Source organism: Pteropus medius, unplaced genomic scaffold (genome assembly GCF_902729225.1).
Source record: "Pteropus medius unplaced genomic scaffold, Ma_sr-lr_union100, whole genome shotgun sequence".
NCBI lineage: Eukaryota > Metazoa > Chordata > Mammalia > Chiroptera > Pteropodidae > Pteropus > Pteropus medius.
Window position 1 is genome coordinate 20,380 of NW_024348525.1, and position 24,833 is coordinate 45,212.

General features: G+C 49.6%; 1 pseudogene and 3 gene segments (V, D, J or C); all 4 read left to right on the plus strand.

The window, feature by feature from the left end:
* Positions 1-4,840: 4,840 nt before the first annotated feature.
* LOC120616354 (immunoglobulin heavy variable 1-3-like) lies at positions 4,841-5,379 on the plus strand. The segment is given in 2 exon segments: positions 4,841-4,980; positions 5,063-5,379. Coding segments are annotated over 2 exon segments (363 nt in total).
* A 6,280-nt stretch (positions 5,380-11,659) lies between these two features.
* LOC120616358 (immunoglobulin heavy variable 3-74-like) lies at positions 11,660-12,834 on the plus strand. The segment is given in 3 exon segments: positions 11,660-11,772; positions 11,874-12,177; positions 12,786-12,834. Coding segments are annotated over 3 exon segments (399 nt in total).
* Positions 12,835-14,951: 2,117 nt separating this feature from the next.
* On the plus strand, positions 14,952-18,667 carry LOC120616359 (Ig heavy chain V region MC101-like). The segment is given in 3 exon segments: positions 14,952-15,146; positions 15,231-15,538; positions 18,482-18,667. Coding segments are annotated over 3 exon segments (540 nt in total).
* Positions 18,668-19,736: 1,069 nt separating this feature from the next.
* Positions 19,737-20,272, plus strand: LOC120616353 (immunoglobulin heavy variable 1-46-like; annotated as a pseudogene).
* Positions 20,273-24,833: the final 4,561 nt, after the last annotated feature.

A 24,833-nucleotide genomic window follows, 5' to 3' on the forward strand; every position in this document is an offset into this window, starting at 1 on the left:
GGGAGACAGGAGGGGGAGCTGCAGGGGTCGATCAGGTCTCCAGGGGGCGCTCAGGACACACAAAGCACAGAACACACAGACCAGGCCAGCAGCAGGTGCACAGGGAGGTGGGAGGGGGAGTCTGTGTGAGAACAGCGATTTCCTCTCAAAGTTCACAGCTGCCCACGGGAACAACACTGACTTTTTCGACGTGGCTGTAAATTTTTCTGTTCTCTCTGCAGGCTAAATTAAAAACCTGCCCTTTGTGTTGTAGATCACATATCACTGGTGGCGGGGGACCTTCCTTCACCAGTTTTCTATGTGTCTGTTTTCATGTGTCAGCAGAGGGACCATCCTGAGGGCTGTCTTCTTCTCTGTGAACGGAAAATACCTGCACAAAGAGACCCGGCCCAGTGCAGGCTGCTGTGTGTTGAGCTCAGGCTCTCTGCTCTCACAGGAACACGCTGTCCCCACATGAGACCTCCCCTCAGATAGGACACATGGCCACAGGGGAAGGATCAGCCCCCAGGACTGTACGCAATGCCGTTTCTGTCCTGCCTACAACACAGGACCCTCCAGCTCTTCACTTACCATCCCCACAAAACCAAGTGTCATCTACTGTCCGATTTCACTAAGTCTGTCCTACGCCATGAGCTCCATGGGGCTAGAGCTCAGCTCAATCTCTACATCTCTACCCAGGCCGGTCACAGAGAAGGGATTATGTACATACGTGGCATTCACCTGTCCCCACTTCCTCTCCTATTGTCCCTCTTACACGTCTTTCTGTTTGTGGACCCATCCAGGCAGGTTATATCGGGGGGTCTAAAGTGACGTGCTCACCCCACATGTCATGCACACTTATGATTCAAGGTCACACAGACACTTTTGAAGGACAGGTCCGTGTCAGGTGGGGGCACAGCTAGCTGCTGACCCATGGACACCACTAAGAACTCAGAAACCTGATGAAAGAAAATATCTTGATGGACCAACATACACAGAGCACAAGCTAAACAACTCATTGTGGCCATGGTGAGCCAGGGGCCAAGGAACACGTTGGATATGCTGGTCACTTGTCATGTCTCCTTCTTTACACAAAGCTCAAGTCCTAGTAGGGTTGGACCACCACACTATGACCTCACTTAGTCTTTCAAGTTTCCTCAATGCCCTATTTAAACACCATCACTGAGAATTCAGACTCCAAGGCATGAAATTTGAATAACCGAACTCAGTTCATAATATTCCACCAGTGGACCCCAAAATTCATGTCTTTCTCTCATGAAAAATACATTAACTCTAACCCAACTTTCCCAAATATAGTACTAGTTACAGCTCCAACTCTAAATCTTAGGTCCAAAGTCTCATCTAAGTATCATCTCATTAGTTATTGGTGGAACTTGAAATATGATTCAAAAAGAGATTAAGTCCTCTCCAACTGTAAACCTATAAAACCTGATGACTTATGTGCTTCCAAAATATGATGGAGGGGCCGACATAGGGTGGAAACCCCACTCTACGATGATTAAAGAGGAGAGAGGGAAGGAAGGAATGGCGCCAAGCTGGCCCAAACGCTGGTGAGGCAAGTCCCATGGGATGTTAGGTTGGAGACCATCTTCTTTGTCTGGATGCCTGGACACTGTACCCGGTAGTTGCGGGTCACACCTCCCGGACACACTGAGGTGCTGTCTCACCATCTGGACTCTCTGTGACTCTGCTCGGTGGCAGTCACACCCCTGTCACTGCCAGGTGGTGGACGATCCAAAAGCTTTGTTTGGAGGCCGTGTCACCTGTTACACGGAGGTGATGGCCCAGGTCTAGAAATCAAGGAGTCATCCCTAATCCTCTCTGAGTCTCCTCCAAGGCCATTCATCCCTTTTCTTAAAAATACTGCATCTTCACCGCCAGTGTGGGTTATGATCCTGTTTTGTGAAATCCGTGAAGTCTGACATCTCCCTTCATTTCACCTTCTTCTCCCCTTCATTTCAAAGAGGCATCGCTTCTGCCGGACTCATTGCACCTCCCTTCCTGGATGACGCTGAGATGGCTGATGAGACCGGCTGATCAGTCCCCAGACTGATCGATTGATTGATATTATTTTCTTTAATTATTTTTTACATTTATTTTTTTATTTCCCCTTCCCCCTACCCTCTGGTAACCACTAGTCCATTGTTCATGTCCATGAGTCTCTGTCTGTTTGTCCTCTTCATTTGTTGCTTTTAGGTTTATATCCCACATATAAGTGATATCATGTGGGTTTTTTTTTATAAAATCGTTTTTAGCAACGCCTTTTCTGCACTCTTCAGAAGATACTCCACAATTTTGGCTTATGGATGGACTGTCTATTTTTCACAGCTCCAAATTCTGATTCACACTTGATTCATACAGCTGTCTTTGATCCATCATGGTCCTATCACATTTTACTAGAAGCAGCAGATAGAATCAACCACTCCCGCTCTTAGCTTAGTAATTCCTGCAGTTAAATACACACTTTCACTGCTCACAGCTCTACCTTCAGCTTCACCCTAAAACCTGGCCACCCACATGCTTTGTGACAAGGTCACCTTTCCTCCAGAACATGTGACCTGTTCACATTTCCATGGACATCTTGTCAGAACGGCTCCCAATATCTACATTCCAACCACCGTTGTCGTCCTGACTGTGTTCACCTTCTCTCTGAGTGTAGGAGCTTCCTCCACAGATCTCCCATCCTCAATCTGAGCTCTCCACACAATCACCTGTAACACCCCTCTCAGCAAGCTTGGAATTTTCTAACAGGCACTTAAAAGTCTCCCACCTCCTACCCATCACCTGCTTCCACATCCATGCACGCTTTCTTCGATGCTTCTTCCAGCAGCACCCACTTCTCAGAACCACAGTCTGTCTCATGGGCTCAAGCTGCCATTACAAACACCAATGACTGGGTGGCTGAAATGACAGAAATTTATTGTCTCACATTGTGGGAACTGGGAAATCCAAGGTCAGTGTGCAGAGACCTTGATTCCTGGTGAGAAATCTTTCCCTCAGGAAGACAGCTGACTTCTTGCTGCAATCTCACATGCTGGAGAAAATGAGAAATATCACTCTTTCTATTCATCTTCATATACAGCAACCAGTTCTTATGGACAAGGACTTAAACTTAACTTCATTTATCCCTAAACTTCCAAAGAGTTTTTCTCCAGTACAGCAAACTCTGTGTTAGAGCTTCACCTCATGAATGCTGGGGGATACAGTGCAGTCTGCAGCAAGCTCCCAGGGTTAACTGTGAGCAGGTTCACTGACCAGAAGGATGTTCATCACATTCCTGGTTATGTCGGCACAGGCACAGGTTCCTGACAGCAGTGTTTACAAGACGTCCTCACCCAGAGGCTAGTGCTTCTCAAATGTGATCGTGGACCTCATGTCCCAGCATATCCTGGAAGCCAGGACTCCTGTGTCTCCTCCTGCCTGCTCTCAGCTTCACCTGGGACAGAGTGCCTTCATGGTTTGCCTTGTGTTTCATGATTGACAGTTCTTGGTCCTGGAGTGAGGTGACACATGCACCTTTTGAGTCCAGCCAAGGGAACCAATGCCCTTTCAAAATGTGACCTCACCTGAGGTCTAACTTGTCCATGCCTGTTGTGCTCTCCAGATTCCAGCTTCCTGGGAGAGCCTTGACATTGCTACGACATTCAGTGATTTCACGTCCAGTGATGTCTGTGCAGGTGCCACTTAGATATAGTGAGATTAGATCCCTACATCTAGTAACAGGTCAAGGTGACCTCTGAGCATACATCTGGTGTGTGCATCTAATTCACTGAATAGTGGAAGTCGACTGTACATTGAGCCACAAGGTGTGTATCTGCAGGGTTTCTCAGAAGTGTCCTTCATTAGAGAAACCTAAAGAACATCAATGGTCCAGCAAGTCCCTAAGAGTTTCTGGACTCAGGGAACTGCTGCCTGTGTCAGTGCATCCATCAGCCCCAGGGAAGAGGCTCCCTGGGGGGTTACATAAACCCCTTGCTTGGGGCCTCCCTATAGAGTAATAGAGGGTGATTGGGGCCAATTCAATATATCAAGAGGTGATGTCAAAAGCATACGGTGTTCATGAAGAAGCATCCTGAGCCAAGGTGCACTAGGTTAAGTAGAGACCTGGCTGTGTCCTCACAGCACCCCACCATCATGCCTTCCTCTACAGAGGACCTGACAGCACCACCCTCACACTGAACTGGAGACACTAGGAGGTCATGCCCTTTGACCCCACAGAGAACCCTCTCCTGTAAGATGAGGGCTGGGTTACAGGGGGCACTCAGAACCACCCCACATGGGTTGTGCACCCTGAGTAGGTGCAGAGGAACTGGAGGAGGGGATTCCTCTGAGGGCCTGGGGCTTCTTCTTTCCACAGATCACCTAAATTTCCAATTAGACAGAGACTGCAGAAGCAAAAATAGACATTCCATTCTGTCAGGACCATTTGCCAATCTCGAGAAGGCAATGAGAACCACACACTAAGGGGAGGTCTGGGGCTTCTAGACATCTGAATTGTGAGGAGCTGGTGGCAGGGTGTGTTTTACTAGGTGTGACATTTAAGAGACACATTGATGCAAGAATACGAGATGTGAGATCAGGGCTCAGCTGCATCCAGTCTCCCCGTGTCACTCAAGGAGCATGCACAGTGAGGAGACGTCCTGTTGGACTCGATCCTCAGAGGGAAAAGCTCTGTCTGCACAGAGATCAGGCCCCTGACAGGGACATATATGCACAACAAGCATTTGTACCTGGGACACCATATGCTCATTGACCACGGTTTCCGTGTCATCGTCTTCTCTCAGGTGGGACCAAGTCTTCAGCTGAGAATACACTGCTTCATGAATATGTAAATGAGCCGAGGTGCACTAGGTTAAATAGGGACCTGTCTGTGTCCTCACAGCACCCACCATCACGCCTTCTGCCACAGAGGCCCTGACAGCACCACCCTCAGCATGGACTGGAGCTGGAGCGTCCTCCTCCTGGTGGCAGTGGCAACAGGTATAGGGATTCCCAGCTCTGGGCTGACGAGGGCACCAGAGCCAGTCAGGGCTCTGCACTCACTGCTGTCTCCTCTCCACAGGTGTCCACGCCCAGGTCCAGCTGGTGCAGTCTGGGGCCGAGGTGAGGAAGCCTGGGGCCTCCGTGAAGATCTCCTGCAAGGCTTCTGGATACACCTTCAATGACTACAGTATGCACTGGGTACGACAGGCACCAGGTCAATGGCTTGAGTGGATGGGAGACGTTAACCCTAATAATGGTGGCACAGACTACGCACAGAAGTTCAAGGGCAGAGTCACCATCACTGCAGACAAGTCCACCAGCACAGCCTACATGGAGCTGAGCAGTCTGAGACCTGAAGACACGGCCACATATTACTGTGCGAGAGACACAGTGTGACGACCCACATCCTGAGAGTGACAAAATCCCTGAGGGAGAGGGCAGCTGTGTGGGGCTCAGGAAGGAAGGGAACAGTGTCCTCTGACTTCTTCACACAGAGACAGAAACCTGACACTATAAGTGACACCTTCACAAGCACACCCGGCATTCAGGGAAACGTGTCACGAGTCCAGGTGTCCTGCAGGAAGATGAGGGACAGCATTTCCTGACAAGTCCCTGTCATTTGTCATTGCTTCTGCAGAGGGCACAGTTGCACCTCCCTGGTCTCTGGATGAGGGGAGTTAGTTCAGACATCGTCTGGGATTACGTGTTGGTGTCAGATTCAGGGTTTGGACTGCAGATCCCCCAGCCACTCCTCCCACTTTCCCATGTTTCTGAAAGGGAATTACGCTTCAATATAGGTAAGTATAAAGACTGAAGGGTGAACCCCTACTGCCCAGTCTGAGGTCTAACACCAGTCACATGACCTTCTGGGAAGACGATCCTGACTCTTGCTACCAAAGTCATGGTGACGGGTGAGTCAAGTTCTAGCACATTCCGCCTCAGTTCTGTCCTGCAGGGCTGAGCTCCTGAAGAGGCTCCTCCCCTCCGACCACAGCCCCCAGTGTCCCTGTCCCTGGGGCAGGACTGTTGTCCTCTCACACAGGGAGCAGTACGGGGAGACACTTGATGACATGGGATCCACGTCCAGCCTTCCCTGTCCCTGGTGAATCACAGTACCACACACTCCGGGTACAGTCTACAAACATTGACTCTTAACAGTCTGGAAGTCAGAGCAGGAAGTCAGTGTCCCTGGACAGACATCAAGGTATTGACAGGACCACACATGCCCAGAGTATTGAGGGAGAGGTGTAGTCAGAGCACATGTGCTCCCCAACATTACATATTGAAATCCTAACCCCACAGAGGACCATCTTAGGGGATGAGTTCTCTGGGTGTTGCTCAATGACAAGGTCAGGGGTCTCATGAAGTAGATTAGCACCTAACTAAATGAGGCCCCAGAGACCATGTGTGTCACTTCCTCCACCTGAGGATGTAGCAAAAACAAACCAGATATGACCCAGGAAGAGAGTCCTCCCCAGTGGTGACCATGTTGCACCTTGATCCTGAATTACCACCTCCTGAAATTTGGAAAGTGAATGGTTGTTAACAATAAATTACTCAGAAGATTTTGCTCTCTTACTGTAGCCTGAACAAACTCAGACAGCAGTTGGCTTCTGTGTCTTTATTGGTTGACGAGCCACTCTCCTTACATCCTGACTCATGCCCCGTTCCCCATCCCCACAGTCTGGAGGAAGACACCTCACATCACTGGTCACATTGTTTTCTTTCTCCCCTAGAGTCTAATCTCCTCTGCCTCGCTCTGGCGTGAACACTTGTGACTGCGTTAGGAATCTCTCAGATGAAACAGGAAACCATTTACCTCAAGCTGTCTAGTGGTCCTGGAACGTGCCTTTTCCCATGTAACATCAGACTCCAAGCATGATGTGACGCTAACAGCCCTGCAGATATTCACATCCATCCCACAGATCGGTTCCACTTAGCACATCCTAACATCCCCCAATGCTAACTTGGTCAAAGATTAACACGAGCCTAATATCAAATGGGATCACCTCAAAACCTCCCAATATAACCTCTAAATCAGGTATCAGTGAGAATTTGATGGATGCATTCTTCAGTGAAATCCTCTCCAGCTGCAGACCTGTGGTCCTAGAAGACAAGTCACCTCATTCTAAAATACACTGCAGGGCAGGCACATGGTCACAGTCCAGACACCTTCCTCCTTAAGAGAGAAAATGGAAGTTAGAAATCACCAGTCGGAGATGATTCTATGCCCATCTGAGAGAACTCCATTGGGTCTCAAGACCTGGGGATGAGCTGCTATGGCTCAGACCCAACCTCTGACCTGTCACTCTGTCCTCGGATCTACCTTCCTGGGTCTTGTGGAGCCACCTGACGGAAGAGGTATATGTTCATCACCTGTGTCTTGCCAGGAGATGATTGAGACTCCAAAGCCTCCAATCACTTTATTCTGTCTCTATGACTGATACAACGTTCTTCCAACAACTGCTAAATTTGAAAGGAAGGTCTTATTTATGACACTGGCAAAATGGGTCCTGCCATAGGAGAGAGACAGAAGGGTACCTCTGAGAGCAGCAGAGGTAGCTCGGAATTTGTAGTCAAGGGGCAGAGGGCGGGCTCAGTTGACAGAAGTAACTAAGAGGGGACGTGCTTTGCACAGGAGGCTCCATATGCCTATACCTTGAGGGACGCACCACTGAATGCTGGGTAAAGGAAGGGACCAGGCAACTCTCTGTTTCTCAGTGGGGGATTTAAAGACAAAGTCTGCTGAGGACACCAGGATGCTCAGGGCTTCCAGTGCACAAGGCCTCCACGGGTCGGGGCTTCCAGGGGCTCTACACCTGCAGAGGTTTAGGGTCTCCGAGTGGTCAGGGATTCCAGGGGTTCAGAGCCTCCAGGGAGGTCAGGGCCTGCAGGGGGCACACAAACCCCATGGACTCGTGTCTCAGCCCCAGCAGCGCATGCAGATGGAGGCTCAGGACTGGTTTCCTATTGTGCTCTGCGGCTTCTTCTTCTTGCAACAGTGTCACAGGAACCTTTGCACATTTATCATTCTCAGCTCACTCCTCATGTTTCTGATACAAAAGGTGGTCTTTTTTCATGACAATGAGGATCACATTTATCTCCTTCGCCAAACGTAGAGGTCACTTTCAGAGGCAGAAACGACTCTGCTAGTTTTCTCCAAATCAGAGTCCTGAGACAACTCAAAACTCACAGCGAGTGTTGATAGCCTCTGAGTTGGATGCAACAACTTTGTTCCATGCACACCTCAGCCAAGATGCATTTGTCAAGAGAGAGCTGCTGCTGTTAACAGAGTAAGAGGCTTCAGCTGAAAAGATAAGCACTAAACACGATCCTAATAGAAGAGCTGGGTAGAAGAACACTAAAGAAACATGGTGGAGTGAGCCGTCCCCAAATCTCTCCCCTTGAAACAACAAGCTGAACATCTAAAACTGAACAACAGCAATAAAGAAACACCCAAAGTGCACAGCAGCACATCTGAGTGTGGGATCTTTGCATAAGAGCTACCACAGGACAGAACCCTGAGTGTCGGGCAGTGGTCTGGGAGAAACAAAGAAGCGGCCTCTTGTACTGGAGCTCCCTGCAGGAGGAGAGGGCGGGGAAAAGGTGCGGCGAGTTCTCTGAACAGCCCTGGGAGAGCTGTGAGCTCTACGCAGCCAGCATCAGTGTCCAGACACCGGGGAAGAAAGCAGAGAAGTGGGGACAGCAGAGAAGAGGGGGCGGCAGAGAAATAACCGTTGATTTTTACCAGCTGCGGCTGCAAAATGGAGGCTGAGCCGCAGCCTCCAACCCCCAACCCAGACAGCCCCTGCCCCATACCCTCCGAGACCAATCACCACAGAGCCCCAGGGGAGTCTGAGTAAATGCTCCTGAAACTGTTGCTAACACGGACAGGGACTGAGACTGAGAGCAGTGAGTGTGATTAAACATCTACGAGGAAAAAAAAAGACACCGTTAAGTCTTTATATGAAGTAGGCATCCAAGAGATTAGACGCCAGCTACTGGAAACCAAAAGAAAAGCGACATCTTTGCAACAGGCTAAAGAGAGACCTTTATATAATAAATCTTCGTTCTGGAAAAAAAGGCAAAAAACATTTCCATTAATGCCCAGGTGGAGAAATGGTCCATTAAACACCATGAATAACCAAGGTGACAAGGCATCTCAGGAACTAAGAGAAAACTCTCCAGAAAATAAGCTTACGGACACAGAAATATGTGACTTAAATGTCAGAGAATTCAGGATGGTACTTCTGAAAACACTCATTGAGATCCAAAACGAATCATATCAACAATTTCAGAAATTGAAAAAACAACTAGATGAGCAGAATGAGTTCTTTAGCAAGGAAACTGAAACTCAATCAGGACAGAATAGAGCTTCTGGAGATAACGAGCACACTGCAAGGGTTGAAAAATGAAATAGCAAGCTTGGCAAATAGAGTCGACCAAATGGAGGAAAGGATCAGTGATGGCACAGACAGAAATCTAGAAAGAAATCAGAAAGAAGAAGAGACAAACCAAAGAATGAAAAATAATGAAAGGGAAATACAAGAACTAGCTGATACCATCAGGAGAGGAAACATAAGAATAATGGGCATTATCAAAGGGGAGGGAAAGGAGCAGAGATTATTAGAAAGCATTTTCAGACAAATAGTTCATGAGAAATTCCCAAATCTAAGGAATGAGCTGGAGCTTGGAATTCAAGAAGTCAGCAGAACACCCAATTACCTCAACCGAAAAAGGCCATCACCAAAACACATTGTATTAAAATTATCGAAAATCAACAACAAAGAGAGAATTCTTGGGGCAGCCAAGGAAGACGGTAACCCATAGCGGAATACCCATTCGATTATCGTCAGATTTGTCAGCACAAACTTTACAAGCCAGAAAGGAGTGGAATCAAATATTCAAACGATTAAATGAAAGAAACTACCAGCCAAGAGTAATACATCCAGCTAAGCTCTCCTTTAGATATGAGGGAGAAATAAAGACCTTTCCAGGCATACAAAAATTAAGGGAATTCTCCACTATGAGCCTGCCATTACAGGAAATACTGAAAGGGGTAAGCTCACCTTAAACATTGACAAAGAAAAAAAAACCATAATTAGAATTAAAGTGACTAGCAGGGTGATAGAAGCAGAGGAGTGCAACTCTACTCAGAACAGGGCATTACGAGCTTAAACAATAACAAGAGATTTGCTATAGCAAGAGAGTAACGAACGTTCAGCACACATAGGGACAAACTGAGACAACAATGACTGAAAAGGGGAGGATTCAAAGATCCAGATTCGCAAAGGGGAAATGAGATAAGGCACGTGCAGAAGAAACTGGATGACTGTGTATATATAACTATAGTAGTCAGTGAAGTGGCTTAAAAAGACCACTGGAATTTTCTTCACACAGTCCTGGGGGAGACGAATCCACGGTAAAGACAACAGACTCGGCATCTTGAGGTCTCGCTTCCTGGTTCACACACGGTCTTCTGTGCCCTCACTGGGGGAACTGCTCCCTGATTTAGCACACTGGCTTTTTAAAAGATTAACTCTTTATAGTTAAATATTTGTTCTTTCTAGGGCTCTGCCCTCCAAAGAGCTATCATGGGTAGGCTGAGTATGGTCCCTTATTTTCTGCAGGAACCTCAGCCTCCAGACCTCGGGGTGCAATTTCCTTAGGTATGGGTGTGACTTCCCATACCCAAATGTTCAAAGGAATGGATTAACTGGCACTTAGTGCAGCTTGCTCATCACTGTGGCTGTGTGTCACAAGAATAAGAACATTTTCTCAGGTCTCTACATCTACAGGCTGAGAATTGGTTTTCTTTGTAGAGCCCAGGGACTGAGGATAATCCAACACCCTTCAGCTGGTACATGGACTCACACGAAGGTGGACGCATGCATCAGAAGAAGACTCAGCACTGACTCGTGCGAGCCCGGGTCTCACCACACACTGCATTTCAAATTATGATGCTGAGGATGTAACATGGACATCATGTATGTGTGTGCGATTCCAACTGTACACGTCATCCTGGTGTGGCTGTGGCTGAAAGAGCTCTACCACAGCAAGACGACTACCGTACAAGTGCACTTATCAGTGGACAAAGAAAGTTAGAGGCACAGAGAGTGACATTCAGATGGGACAGACGCCTGCAATACACCTGTGACCCTGGTTGTCACATGTGCTCTCCGTTAGCACTAGAAGGCAGCAAATCCCACACGCACTGATACAGGACGCAGACCTGCACCTCACTGGGCACGTCCACTCTGTCCTGGAGGTGGCCCAAGGGAGCAGTGGGGTGCAGTGGGGAGCGTGCAGGGCCAGACACATGAGTTCACTCTTAGACACGTGTGCTCTCGACACCAGCAAGCTCTATGTGGTCCTGTTTGGCCTTGTTCACCTGTGATGCGGGTAAATGATATCACATCACATGACTTATGTGCATGAGTAAAATGAAATAAGATGATGGTGCTAAGTGTTTAAGTAACACATGTCACAATAAAAGGCATAGTTTACAAAATGTCCTCATTGCCACCACGGGCCCAAACACACGCACACCTGATCTGGGTTCTACCCTCTCTGTGGGTCCCCAACCCCAGAGCTCCTTATACAGTCAGAGCACATGCAAATAGGGCCCCTCTGCTGATAAAAGCCAGCGCAGCCCCGAGCCTGCAGCTCTGGGACAGGAGCCCAGCCCCGCGATTCCCAGGGGTCCCCATTCCGGGATCAGGTCTGAACACGCACGCCGCACCATGGCGTTTGGGCTCAGCTGGGTTTTCCTCATCGCTGTTTTACGAGGTGACTGATGGGGAACAAGGGACACCGAGTACGTGAGTGGGTGTGAGTGAGGAACACGGGTATGTGACCGTTTCCTGACCCCGACGTGTCTGTGTTCGCAGGTGTCCAGTGTGAGGTGCAGCTGGTGGAGTCTGGGGGAGACGTGGTGCGGCCCGGGGGGTCTCTGCGACTCTCCTGTGCAGCCTCTGGATTCACCTTCAGTAACTACTGGATGAGCTGGGTCCGCCAGGCTCCGGAGAAGGGGCTGGAGTGGGTCTCATACATTAGTAGTGATGGCAGCAGCACAAACTACGCTGCCTCCGTGAAGGGCCGATTCACCATCTCCAGAGACAACGCCAAGAACACGTTGTATCTGCAAATGAGCAGCCTGAAGGCTGAGGACACGGCCGTGTATTACTGTACGACAGACACAGTGAGGGGACTTCAGTGTGAGCCCAGTCACAAACCTCCCTGAGGGAGACAGGAGAGGGTGCTCAGGACACCAGGGGGCGCTGAGGCTACACACAGCACAGCACACACAGACCAGCCCAGCAGCAGGTGCAGAGGGAGCTGGGGAAGGGGCTTCCTGTTGGGAGCAGCGATTTCCTCTCAAATCTCTCAGCTTCCTCCCAGGAGAATTACTGCTTCTTCTTTGTGGCTCTAATTTTCCACATTCTCACACACGCAAGAAATGAAGAATTAACCTGTCTGTAGACGGTGTATCATCAGTGCCTGGGGACCTTTCCTGCACCAGCTTTCAATGTGTCCTTTCTGATTTCATGACAGAGAGACCACCTATGGGCTTTGTGTCCTGAGACTGGGAACTGTTTCCACACAGAGAGACACAGCACAGTGCAGGGACCTGTGTGCTGAGCTCAGGCTCTGCCCCCCACAGACACACGCTGTCCCCACGTGGGCCTCCCTTCAGACGGGACACATGGCCCGCATGGGAGGACCTGTCCTTCACGACCTCTGTCTCACCGGTTCCCTGTCCTGTCTGAAGCACGTTAACCTCTTTTTCCTCATTTACTCAGGTGGATGTTGAAACACCCCAACATCACCCACTATCATCTACTGTCCTAGTTACACGACATCTGTTTAGCCATGTGTCTCCTGTGCTTCCGTGCCCCTCACTCTCAAGCCCTCCCCACGTACCAGTCACAGCAAAGAGGGTTAATAATTTTTGACATGGGTCTCCTCCAATGATTCTGCACTATGTCCTCGCATCACACAGTCGCTCAGCTGTTGTGCCTTCAGACGCCATCACAGTCATTGCTGTAAATTCTCCCCACATCCGAGAAAGCTCCTAGTAAGAGGGTAGCTGCAGGTGGTGAGGGTTCAGGTGAGGGACCCCGTGTGTTTGGACTTCTCTCTGGTTCCTGGTCGGATAGAGGATGGCGCACTATGAGCTCCCCACACACGTGGCCTCCTCTTTACCCTAAAGAGCATTTCTCTTCCCAGGCCTCATGGGGTGGCTCAGCACCCCTAATACAAGCTGAACAAGGATGGATCACTCTATCCTATAGGCCATCTTAGCTGTTTAGATCTACTTAGGGAAAAAAGCCTCTCTACTGCACCCACATTGTGTCCCAGGTAACTATGGGTTTCTCTCCTTTATCAATAGAAATGAATCATGTAAATGGGAGAGGAATTCACACCCCGGACCCACTCGTCTATAGAAGCCCCATCCATCACTCAGTGATACAGCCCCCCACACGCACACCCAATATGAAAGCTTCAGCCTGAGCTGAAACACCGTGGGAGATGAACCCACAGTTAGGGAGGAAGCGTGTGCTCGCTCATGATGTGCTCAGGGTCGAATGAGGAGCTCCTGAGGGTACGACTGTGTGTCCCAGGCCAGTCCCCAAGGTTCACAGTGGAGGATGAAGGATGCAGTGATTTTTTCCGCATGAAATGGGGGCTGAATAGGGCAAGGTGCTGCAGTTGGTGTGAATGCAAAGGCTCCCTGCATTGAGTGTGTTTACGTACTTTATCGCCTTCTCTACATTATGATGTTTAACAACTTGAAAAATATTTCTGGATGGGAGACACTTCCCCTCATGACCTCACCAGTTCTTAGATACAGCACAGGTCCTAGCCTGGCAGACGCCTTTCACATGGAAACTAAGACCCCAGGGCACCCGACTATCTCTGCCCGCACATCCCGGGACACGATACTCCTCTGCCTTCGTCATCCCAGGCCCAGCTGCCAGGCAGATGGAGAACCACGTCCAGCTCTGAGCCCACAGAAATGATTCACACGAGTCAGGCACAAGCTCTTCACCAGTCCTGCTCATCCTTTACCCAGGAAACCCCAGGAAAACTTGGTTCTAAGGTCCCCTCTCCCTGGTATACATGACTCCTGACACCCTGGTGTCTTCCATGTGGCCCCTGGTGAAATCCAGGTCTCCAGTCTCCAGGATTCTGAGTGTGATAAACTCGGTTTTGCCCTGATTCCCTCCTGCAATAATAAAGGTTGCATGGCACTGGTCGAGGGAATGACACACATCGATAGACCAGAATGTGTGTGACCTTGGATCAGCCAAGGGTTTCTCAGATGGGACACACACGGGTTGGACCTTAAGGAAAATGTAGGCGAATATAAATACGTGATATTTCAAATATTATTTCAAAAATTAGTTACATCTCCACATAAACTAGTAAATTAAAATATATGTCATAAAAAAATTATATAGAATATGGGAAGACTTTATTATTTAAAAATAAATAAGAAAAAGCACAATATGAAGGGTCCAGCATCAGGGGTCTTCCAGCCTGATTATGGACAGAGGCAGCTACTTAGACAAAGAAAACTCACATGTGCTTCAATAAAGGAGGGATTGGAAAAGACTGTCTATTATTTTGGATGTAATTTATAACAAAGGTGAAAAAGTATGATTTACTTGAATTATGTTTATAAATATTTGGGAACTGTGAATATATTCAATGAGTTTGAAGTACAAATGTGTCTGACCATCATGCTAATCACTTTCATAATTATGAGAAACACTTATAAGTTTTAAAAAGGTGACCTACTCAAAGTCCAGCGTTTATTCGCATACTATGAAAAGCAGGGTTTCCTTAGACCTGTTTCAATGTATCTTAGAGATCGTTGCTCTGCCATCCCACACTCAGACACTGTATGTATTAAAGGGAAGAGAACCAGCTGGACCCCAGAGACACCAGGGAGCCTGACCCAGTCCCTCCCCACTTATGAGGAGCAGGATGCCCACATGCAAATTCCTCCTCCAGCCCCAGGGTAAAACCTGTCTGGGCTGTGGATGCTCACAGCTCTCTCCTCACACAGGGCTCAGGTCTCTGGGGAAGCAGCTCTGTGATCGAGGTGAAGATGAGACTGTGGGGTCTTCTCCTGTGCCTGGTGACAGCCCCCCAAGGTGAGTGTCTCAGATGTCAGACACGGGTCTGTGGGATGGTTGTGACTGCACGTGACTGACAGGACTGATGCTCCTTGTCCCCAGGTGTCCTGTCCCAGGTGCAGCTGCAGGAGACGGGCCCAGGACTGGTGAAACCCTCGCAGACCCTCTCACTCACCTGCACCGTCTCTGGGTTCTCTTTAACCAGCTATCATGTGCACTGGACCCGCCAGGCTCCAGGAAAGGGGCTGGAGTGGGTCGGTGCTATATGGAGTGGTGGAAGCACAGACTACAACCCTTCACTTAAGTCCCGACTCAGCATCACCAGGGACACCTCCAAGAGCCAGGTTTTCTTCAAACTGAACTCCGTGACCAGCGAGGACACGGCCATGTATTACTGTGCGAGAGACACAGTGAGGAGACCTCAGTGTGAGCCCAGACACAAACCTCCCTGAGGGAGACAGGAGGGGGAGCTACAGGTGCCGATCAGGTCTCCAGGGGGCGCTCAGGTCACACAAAGCACAGCACACACAGACCAGCCCAGCAGCAGGTGCAGAGGGAGGTGGGAAGGGGCTTCCTGTTGGGAGCAGGGATTTCCTCTCAAAGTTCTCAGCTGCCCACGAGGACAACCCTGACTTTTTCAACATGGCTCTAACTTCTCCTATTCTCACTGCAGACTAAAATGAAAACGCACCTTGTCTGTCTGTAGACGACATATCACTGGTCGCTGGAGACCTTCCTTCGCCAGTTTTCTATGTGTCTGTTTTCATGTCTCAGCAGAGGGACCATCCTGAGGGCTGTCTTCTTCCCTGTGGCCAGAAAATACCTGCACAGAGAGAGACCCGGCACAGTGCAGACTCCTGTGTGCTGAGCTCAGGCTCTCTTCCCCCACAGGCACACGCTGTCCCCACATGAGCCCTCCCTTCAGACAGGACACATGGCCACAGGAGTAGGATCAGCCCCCAGGACTCTCCCCAATGCCGTTTCTGTCCTGCCTACAACACATGACCCTCCAGCTCTTCACTGAATCGGGTGGATTTGGAAACACACCGAACATGATCAGATGTCATGTACTGTCCGAATTTCACTGAGTCTCTCCTGCAGCCTGAGAATCACTGGTCATTCTCCCAGCCTCTGCCCAGCCAATCACAGAGAAGGGATTATGTACATACGTGGCATTCACCTGTCCCCACCTTATCTCCAATCGTCCCTCTAACACGTCTTTCCATTTATGGACACCCAGACAGGTTATATCAGGGAGTCTAAAGTGACATTCTTATCCTACATGTCAAGCACACTTATGATTAAATGTCACACAGACACATTTGAAGGACAGGTCTGTATCAGGTCGGGGTACAGCTGCCTGCTGACCCAGGGGCACCACTAAAAACTCAGAAACCTGTTGAAAGAAAATATCTTGATGGACCAACGTATACTGAGCACCAAGCTAAAAACCTCATTGTGGCCATGGTGAGCCAGGGGTCAGGGAACACGCTAAATATGCTGGTCACATCTCACATGATCTTGTTTTTACAACTCCAGTCCTAGTGGGGTGGGACCACCACACTATGACCTCACTTAGTTTTCAAGCCTCCTCAATGCCCTATTTAAACACCATCACTGAGAATTCAGACTCCAAGGCATGAATTTTGAATAACCGAACTCAGTTCATAATATTCCACCAGTGGACCCCAAAATTCATGTCTTTCTCTCATGCTAAATACATTAAATCTAACCCAACCGTCCCAAATATAGCACTAGTTATAGCACCAACTCTAAAGTTTAGGTCCAACGTCTCATCTAAATATCATCTCATTAGTTATTGGTGGGACTTGACATACGATTCAGATTGAGTCTAAAGTTCTCTCCAACTGTGAACCTATAAAACTTGATGAATTATGTGCTTCCTAAATACGATGGAGGGGCCGCCAAAGGGTGGGAACCTCCATCTGGACTCTACGACAGTCTCTCCGTGGCTCTGCTGGACGGCAGTCGCACCCCCAGGCACTGCCAGGTGCTGGTCAATCCAAAGGCTTTGTTTGGAGGCCGTGTCACCCGTTACACTGAGGTGATGGCCCAGGTCTTGACCAGAGAATCCTCCCTGATCACCTCTGAGTCTCCTCCAAGGTCATTCTGCCCTTTTCTTCAACATACTGCATCTTCAGCACCGTGTCGGTTATGATCCTGTTTAGTAAAATCCATGAAGTCTGACATCTCCCGTCATTCCACCCCACCTTCTGCTCCCCTTCATTTCAAAGTGGCTTATGCTGGAATCATCCCTTCCTGGCTGACGCTGAGATGGCCGATCAGACCCACAGGCCAGGACTTAGATTTTTTTTTATGTAATGTTTTTAGCAACACTTTTCCTGCCCTCTTCAGAACGTAGTCCACAATTTTGGCTTACGGATGACTGGCCATTTTTCACAACTCCACATTCTGAGAGGCATTTGATTCATACTGCTGTCTTTGATCCATCACTGTCCTACCACGTTTTACTGGAAACATTACAAAGAAGGAACCAAACACTCCCGCCTTTAGCTTAGTAATCCCCGAGCTAAATACACACTTGCACTGCTCACAGCTCTACCTTAGACATTGCCCTAAACCTGGCCACCCATATTCTTTGAAACTTTGTGACAAGGTCACTTTCCTCCAAAACCCATGACCTATTCTCATTTCCATTGACACTTCACCAAAACGGCTCCCAATGTTGACACTCCAACCACCGTGTCCTCGTGACTGTGTGCGTGTTCTCTCAGTGTGGGAGCTTCCTCCTCGGCTCTCCCGTCCTGTCTCTGAGCTCTCCACACAATTACTTGTAACTCCTCTCTCAGCAAGCTTGGAATTTTCTAGCAGGCACTTAAAAGTCTCCCACCTCCTACCCATCATCTGCTTCCACGACCATGTGCACCTTCTTCGGTGCTTGTTCCAGCAGCACCCACTTCTCAGCACCACAGTCTGTCTCATGTGCTCAAGCTGCCATCACAAACACCAATGATTGGGCAGCTTAAATGATAGAAATTATTTGTCTCAATTTTGGGGGGGGCATGAAGTCCATGTTCAAAGTGCAGAGACCTTAATTCAGAGTGAGTATCCCTCCCCACAGGGCAAAAACTGACTCCTCACTGCAGTCTCAATGCTGGAGAGAATGAACGATATCGCTCTTCCTATTCATTGTCTTCTATGGTACGGATTCTGTTGGATAAAGTCCTTCTCCAGTACTGTCAATTGCGTGTGAGGGTTCACCACATGAGTGGTGGGCGTACAGTTCACATATAGCGAGATCCCAGGGATAACTGTGAGCAGGTTCACTGACCAGAAGGATGTTCATCACCTTTCTGGTTATGTCGGCACAGGCACAGGTTCCTGACAGCAGTGCTTACGAGATGTCCTCACGCAGAGACCAGTGCCTCTCAGACGTGATCGTGGACCTCGTGTCCCAGCGCATCCTGGAAGCCAGGACTCCTGCGTCTCCTCCCGCCTGCTCTCAGCTCCCCCTGGGACAGAGCGCTCTCATAGGTTGGATCATGTCCCAGGAGTGACAGCACCTGGTCCTCGAGTGAGGTGACACATGCACCTTTTGAGTCCAGCCAGAGGGACCGATGCCCTTTCAAAATGTGACCTCACCTGAGGTCTAACACGTCGTCATCTGTTGTACTCTCCAGATTCCAGCTTCCTGAGTGATACTCGAATATATTATGACATTCAGTGATTTTGTGTCAATTCTATCTGTCCAGGTGTCTCTTACACGTAGTGAGATTAGATCCCTACATCTAGTAACAGGTCAAAGGTGACATCCGTGGGAACCTCTGCTGTGTGCATCTCATTCATAGACTAGTAGAAGTAGACTGTCCATCAAACAGCATATGGTGGTCCTGAGGGAGCATCTCGAAGTCAAGGCACAGACATTTAATCCTGGACTGCAGACACTGCAAGGTCAATGCCCCTGAGCCCACACGGGTCCCTCTTATGCAGGGTGATGACTCGGCTGCAGGGGGCGCTCAGGACCCACTAAGCAGCAGCTTCAGCTCCAGTAGCAGGTGCAGGGGGAGTGGGTAAGTTCTTACTCGGCGGGTCTGGGGCTTCCTCCTTTCATAACATTTAATTAACAGTCAGACAGGGATGCTGAAGAAACAACAATGTCCTACTCTGTCAGGACCCTTTGCCAAACTCAAGAAAGCAATAGGAACCACACACGAGGAACAGATCTAGGCCACCTAGTCCTCTGAGTGGTGAAGAGCTGGTGGCAAGGATGGTTGACTAAATCACTAGGTGTGGCATTTAGGAGACACTCTGACCCTGGAATGAGACATTATCACTAAGAGCCTGGAACCAGTTCCATGTCTCCGTGTCACACAAAGGAGGTGGACAGTGAGGAGAAGTCTTGTGAAACATGCTCCTCAGTGGCCAGAACTGTGTACAGAGATCAGGGCCCTGGCAGATAACAAATGTTTCCAACAAGAATTGGGCCTGGACCCACAAATGCCCATTGTGCATGGTCCTTGTATCATTGACTCTCTCTAAGGTAGGGCCAAGAATTCAGCTATGAATACTCTGCCTCATGAATATGCAAATGAGCCGAGGAGTACTAGGTTAAGTAGGGACTTGTCTGTGTCCTCACAACACCCACCATCACGCCTTCCGCCACAGAGGCCCTGACAGCACCACCCTCAGCATGGACTGGAGCTGGAGCGTCCTCCTCCTGGTGGCAGTGGCCACAGGTAAGGGGATCCCCAGCCCTGGGCGGACAAGGGCACCAGGGCCAGTCAGGGCTCTGCACCCACTGCTGTCTCCTCTCCACAGGTGTCCACGCCCAGGTCCAGCTGGTGCAGTCTGGGGCCGAGGTGAGGAAGCCTGGGGCCTCCGTGAAGGTCTCCTGCAAGGCTTCCGGATACACCTTCACCGACTACTATATGCACTGGGTGCGACAGGCACAAAGTCAAGGGCTTGAGTGGATGGGAAGAATTGATCCTGAAGATAGTAGCAGAAGTATGCGCAGAAGTTCCAGGGCAGAGTCACCATGACCGCAGACACATCCACCAGCACAGCCTACATGGAGCTGAGCAGTCTGAGGCCTGAGGACACGGCCACATATTACTGTGCGAGAGACACAGTGTGACGACCCACATCCTGAGAGTGACAGAAACCCTGAGGGAGAGGGCAGCTGTGTGGGGCTGAGGAAGGAAGGGAACAATTATTCCCCTGAAGTTCTCATACAGAGTCAGGTACCAGAGATGGAAAAGAAGATCTCAAATGCTCATCTGTCATTCAGGGAAAGGTGTCAGGAGTCCAGGTGTCCTGCAGGAAGATGCAGGGTCACCATTTCCTGACAGGTCCTTATCATTTGTCATTGCTTCTGCAGAGGGCACAGTTGCACCTCCCTGGTCTCTGGATGAGGGAGTTAGTTCAGGCATTGTCTGGGATTACATGTTGGTGTCAGATTCAGGGTTTGGACTGCAGATCCCCCAGCCATTCCTCCCACGTTCCCCTGTTTCTGAAAAGGGAATGATGCTTCAATATAGGTAAGTATAAAGACTGAAGGGTGAACTCCTACTGCCCAGTCTGAGGTCCAGCACCAGGCACATGACCTTCTGGGAGGACGATCCTGACTCCTTGTAGCAAAGTCATGGTGACAGGTGAGCCAGGTTCTAGCACAGTCCACCTCCGTTCTCTCCTACAGGGCTCAGCTCCTGAAGAGGCTCCTCCTCCGACAACAGCCTGCAGTGTCCCTGTCCCTGGGGCAAGACTTCTGTCCTCACACACAGGGAACAGCGTGGGGAGACCTATGATGATGTGGGACCCACGTCCAGCCTTGTGAGTTCCCTGTCCCTGCTGAATCACATTATCACACACTCAGAGTACAGTCTACACACATTGACTTTCACAGTCTGGCGGTCAGAGCAAAAAATCAGTCTCCCTGGACAGACTTCAAGGTGCTGGCAGGACCACAGATGCTCAGAGGTTTAGGGGGGCTGGATTTGAACACATGTGCTCCTCAACATTACATATTGAAATTTTATCCCCACAAAAGACCGTGTTAGGGGGTGGGGTGTTTGGAAGGCGCTGGATGACAAGGCCAGGGTTCTCATGAAGTGGATTAGCACCTGACTAAATCAGGCCGCAGAGACCATGCATGTCACTTCCTCCACCTGAGGACACAGCAAGAGCAAATCAGATATGACCCAGGAAGAGGATCCTCCCCAATGGTGAACATGCTGGCACCTCGATCCTGGATTCCCACCTCTTGAACCTTGAGAAGGGAATGGTTGTTAATATTAAATTACTCAGAAGGTTTTGTTCTCTTACTGCAGCCTGAGCAAACTCAGACAGTGGTCTGCTTCTGTGTCTTTCCTGGTTCAAGAGCTGCTTTCCTTACATCCTGACTCATGCCATGTTCTCCAGCCCCACAGCCTGGAGGAAGTCACCTCACATCACCGGTCACATTGCTTTCTCCTCTAGAGTCTAATCTCCTCTGCCTCGCTCTGGCATGAACACTATGGCTGCATTAGGATTCTCTCAGATAAAACCGGAAGCCATTTACCTCAAGACGTCTAATGGTCCTGGAATGGCAACGTGCCTTTTCCCTGGAACAGTCACAGCTTTCGAGCACAGAGCAACTGAAACAGCCCTCCGAATACTCACATCCATCCCACATGCCAGTTCCACTAAGCACATCCCAACATCCCCCAAAGCTGACTCATTAAAGCATGACCTGAAGCCCAAAATACCGAAGAGCATCATGTCCAATGTTCGAGTGTAATCTCTAACTCAACTGTCAGTAAGGATTCGGGTGCATGCATCCTGGAGCATAACCCTCTCCCCGTGTAGACCTGTGGTCGTAGACGACCAGTTACCTCATTCTAAAATGCACTGCAGGGCAAGCACATGGTCACAGTCCAGACCCCTCCCTTCCTAAGAGAGGAAATGAAGTTAGAGAGAAATCACCAGCTGAAGATGATTCTAAGCGCATCTGAGAGAACTCCATTGAGTCTTAGGACCTGGGGATGAGCTGCTGTGGCTGAGACCCAACCTCGGGCCTGTCGCTGTGCCCTCGGATCCACCTTCCTGGGTCCCGAGGAGCCACCTAATGGAAGAGGAGCCCACTCATCACCTGTGTCCTGCCAGGAGACGATTGAGACTTGACATCTCCTTTCACTTTTTTTCTCTCTCTGAGTTGAAAAATGTCCTCCAACAATTATCAAATTGGAAGGAAAGTTTTAGTTAAGACAGTTGCAACTGCAGTATCGCCACAGGAGAGAGTCGGGAGCACCCCTGGGAGCAGCAGAGGCAGCTGGGGACTTGTGGCCTAGGGGTAGATGGTGGGGTCAGTTGACAGAAGTAACTAAGAGGGGACATGTTTTACACAGGAGGGTCCATATGCCTGTACCGGGAGGGACGCACCACTGAATGCTGAGTAAGGAGAAGGGCCGGGCGCGTCTCTGTTCCTCTGTTGGACGTTGAAGGAAATGTGTGCTGAGGACATCAGGGGGTCAGGGCCTCCAGGGAGGTCAGGGTCTGCAGGGGGCATACACACCCCGAGGACTTGTGTCTCAGCCCCAGCAGCTCGTGCAGATGGAGACTCGGGGCTGGTTTCCTATGTGATCTGCAGCTTCCTGTCCTTGTAGCAGTGTCAGAGGAACCTGTGTACACTTACTATTCTCTGCTCACCTCCAACATTTCTGTATATAAAATGTTCACATTCATTTGAGTTTTATTGGTAAGGAAGGACACATTTCTCACTTGCACAAACCATAGGGTTTCACTTCCAGAGGCAGAAATGACTCTACCCATTGTCACCAGGAACAGAATCCTAAGAAAGCTTAAAATACTTGCCTGAAAAATTAGCAATCTGACGTAGAGCAGAGACCCTGCTGAATCCCTGATCAATGTACCTGGATCATGTCACAGCCACGGTGGACACGGGGCCAGTGTCAGGATGGACAAAATCCATTAGATTTCAAAACTGAGCCTCGTGCTCCTAAAACCGTCAATACGTCTCTGCACGAATCCCGTGTTCTACTCCTTCAATCCATTTTCTTCTTTATTAGTTTTTTTTTTGCTTTCCTCTTTATATACTTTATTCCCTCAAAATAGAGTATCTGTCATGTGGTCTAACATTCATGACTCAGGGTCTTACCTTGAGCTTACGGGTGTCACCTCCAGGCACATGGAAAAGGCTAATGGGACTTTCGCCCTCATCATTGCACAACCGTCCCCTGTTGTCCTCTGTGTGGACACATTTCAAAGGCAAATGACTATACATGGCCAAAGCTACAAGCTCGTGTGGTGAAGATGGAGTGTGATGTAGAACTGACCTGGTGCTGCTGACACTGTCTGTGTGTCACCTCCTTCTCCTGTGCTCTGGGGGACACATCCAGATGGGACCCTCAGTGTGCTGTGAGCTCTGGGAAGGACCCGTTGTGTGGAGAGCCTAGCCAGGTCCAAGGTCCATGGGCACAGTCACCGGGAGGGCCAGGCTGTCAGCCTCAGAAGAGCAGAGCTGCCGTCCACCGTGGATCCATCCACTTCTGCTCCCTTTGAATCAGCCCCGAGCAGGTTATTTAGGATGAATTCCTGACTTAGACAACATGGATGACCGATTCTAATTAACACTGGAGAATACGTTGACAGCAACAAGTTGATTAGTGTTGATTGAAGAAATGCAGATGATAAACCAGCGGTGTTTCTGCAAGGAACTGACCATTGCCTGGAGGATTTTATCTTTTTCAGTAGAAACTATTTTATAATATCAATGACATTTACAGAAGGGTTGTTAGTCAAGGCTTTATAAAAAGTGAGTTGAGGGCTGGATCATTTTTGCGTGAACATTCTATTGCTTTTCATCATGAAACACCTACACTTGTGGAGAAAATGCTGAGGGCTCAGGGAGGCTGCAGACGCTGTCAGGCCCCAGTGCAAGTCCGACCCCGAGAGCAGGCAGAGGGAGAGCTGATGGTGACGTTCCCGAGTCGCTCTGCCGTGGGAGGAGGGTCCAGCACGTCGTCCCTCCAAAGTTTCACTCCAGGGACGTCCACGTCACCCAGTAGTGGGCCTCCCCAGTGTCCCTGCTGTTCCAATTCCAGGCTGGAGAGGCTCTCAGGTATGTGTTCCCAGCACTAGCCAGGTGATCAGATTCGGGGAGCAGCAGCTTGGCCTGTCCCATGGGGCGCCCTCTATGTGGAGGTGACAACCTCCTTAGGACCAATGCACTGTGCTGTTTTTTTGTCAGAAAATGTGGTTGTGGTTATTATCGTGGCGGATGTAAAGGATCAAACGTACATGATGCAAACAGTTTAGCCCCGTCTCTGCTGTCCTTCACCACGAGTCATCAGGGGGCGGAGCCTGACCTGCCTCCCTAGGCGTAGAAAGAGCCTCAGCTGAGCGTCCGATTCCCTTCTCCTCATTCTACCTTCCACAGAACAGCAGGAGAAACACGTCACACAAGTTCCCCACCGTCCATAACAAGTTCCGTGTCCCTCCAGGATCCACTAAGAAGGTTCCGGCTCCATCTGAGCACCCGTCACGATGGCCGTCGTCACCCACATTTCTGCATCTGCTCAGGACGGCTGAGGTTTCCTCCACGAAGACTGAGGCTGCTCCCCGGCTCCCGTGTTCCTCTCTGAGCTCCCCCCATATCCTCCTCTAAAGACCCGTCCACAGCATGGAGGCTTCTTCTAACATGCATCTCAACACCCTTCCAGCATCTTT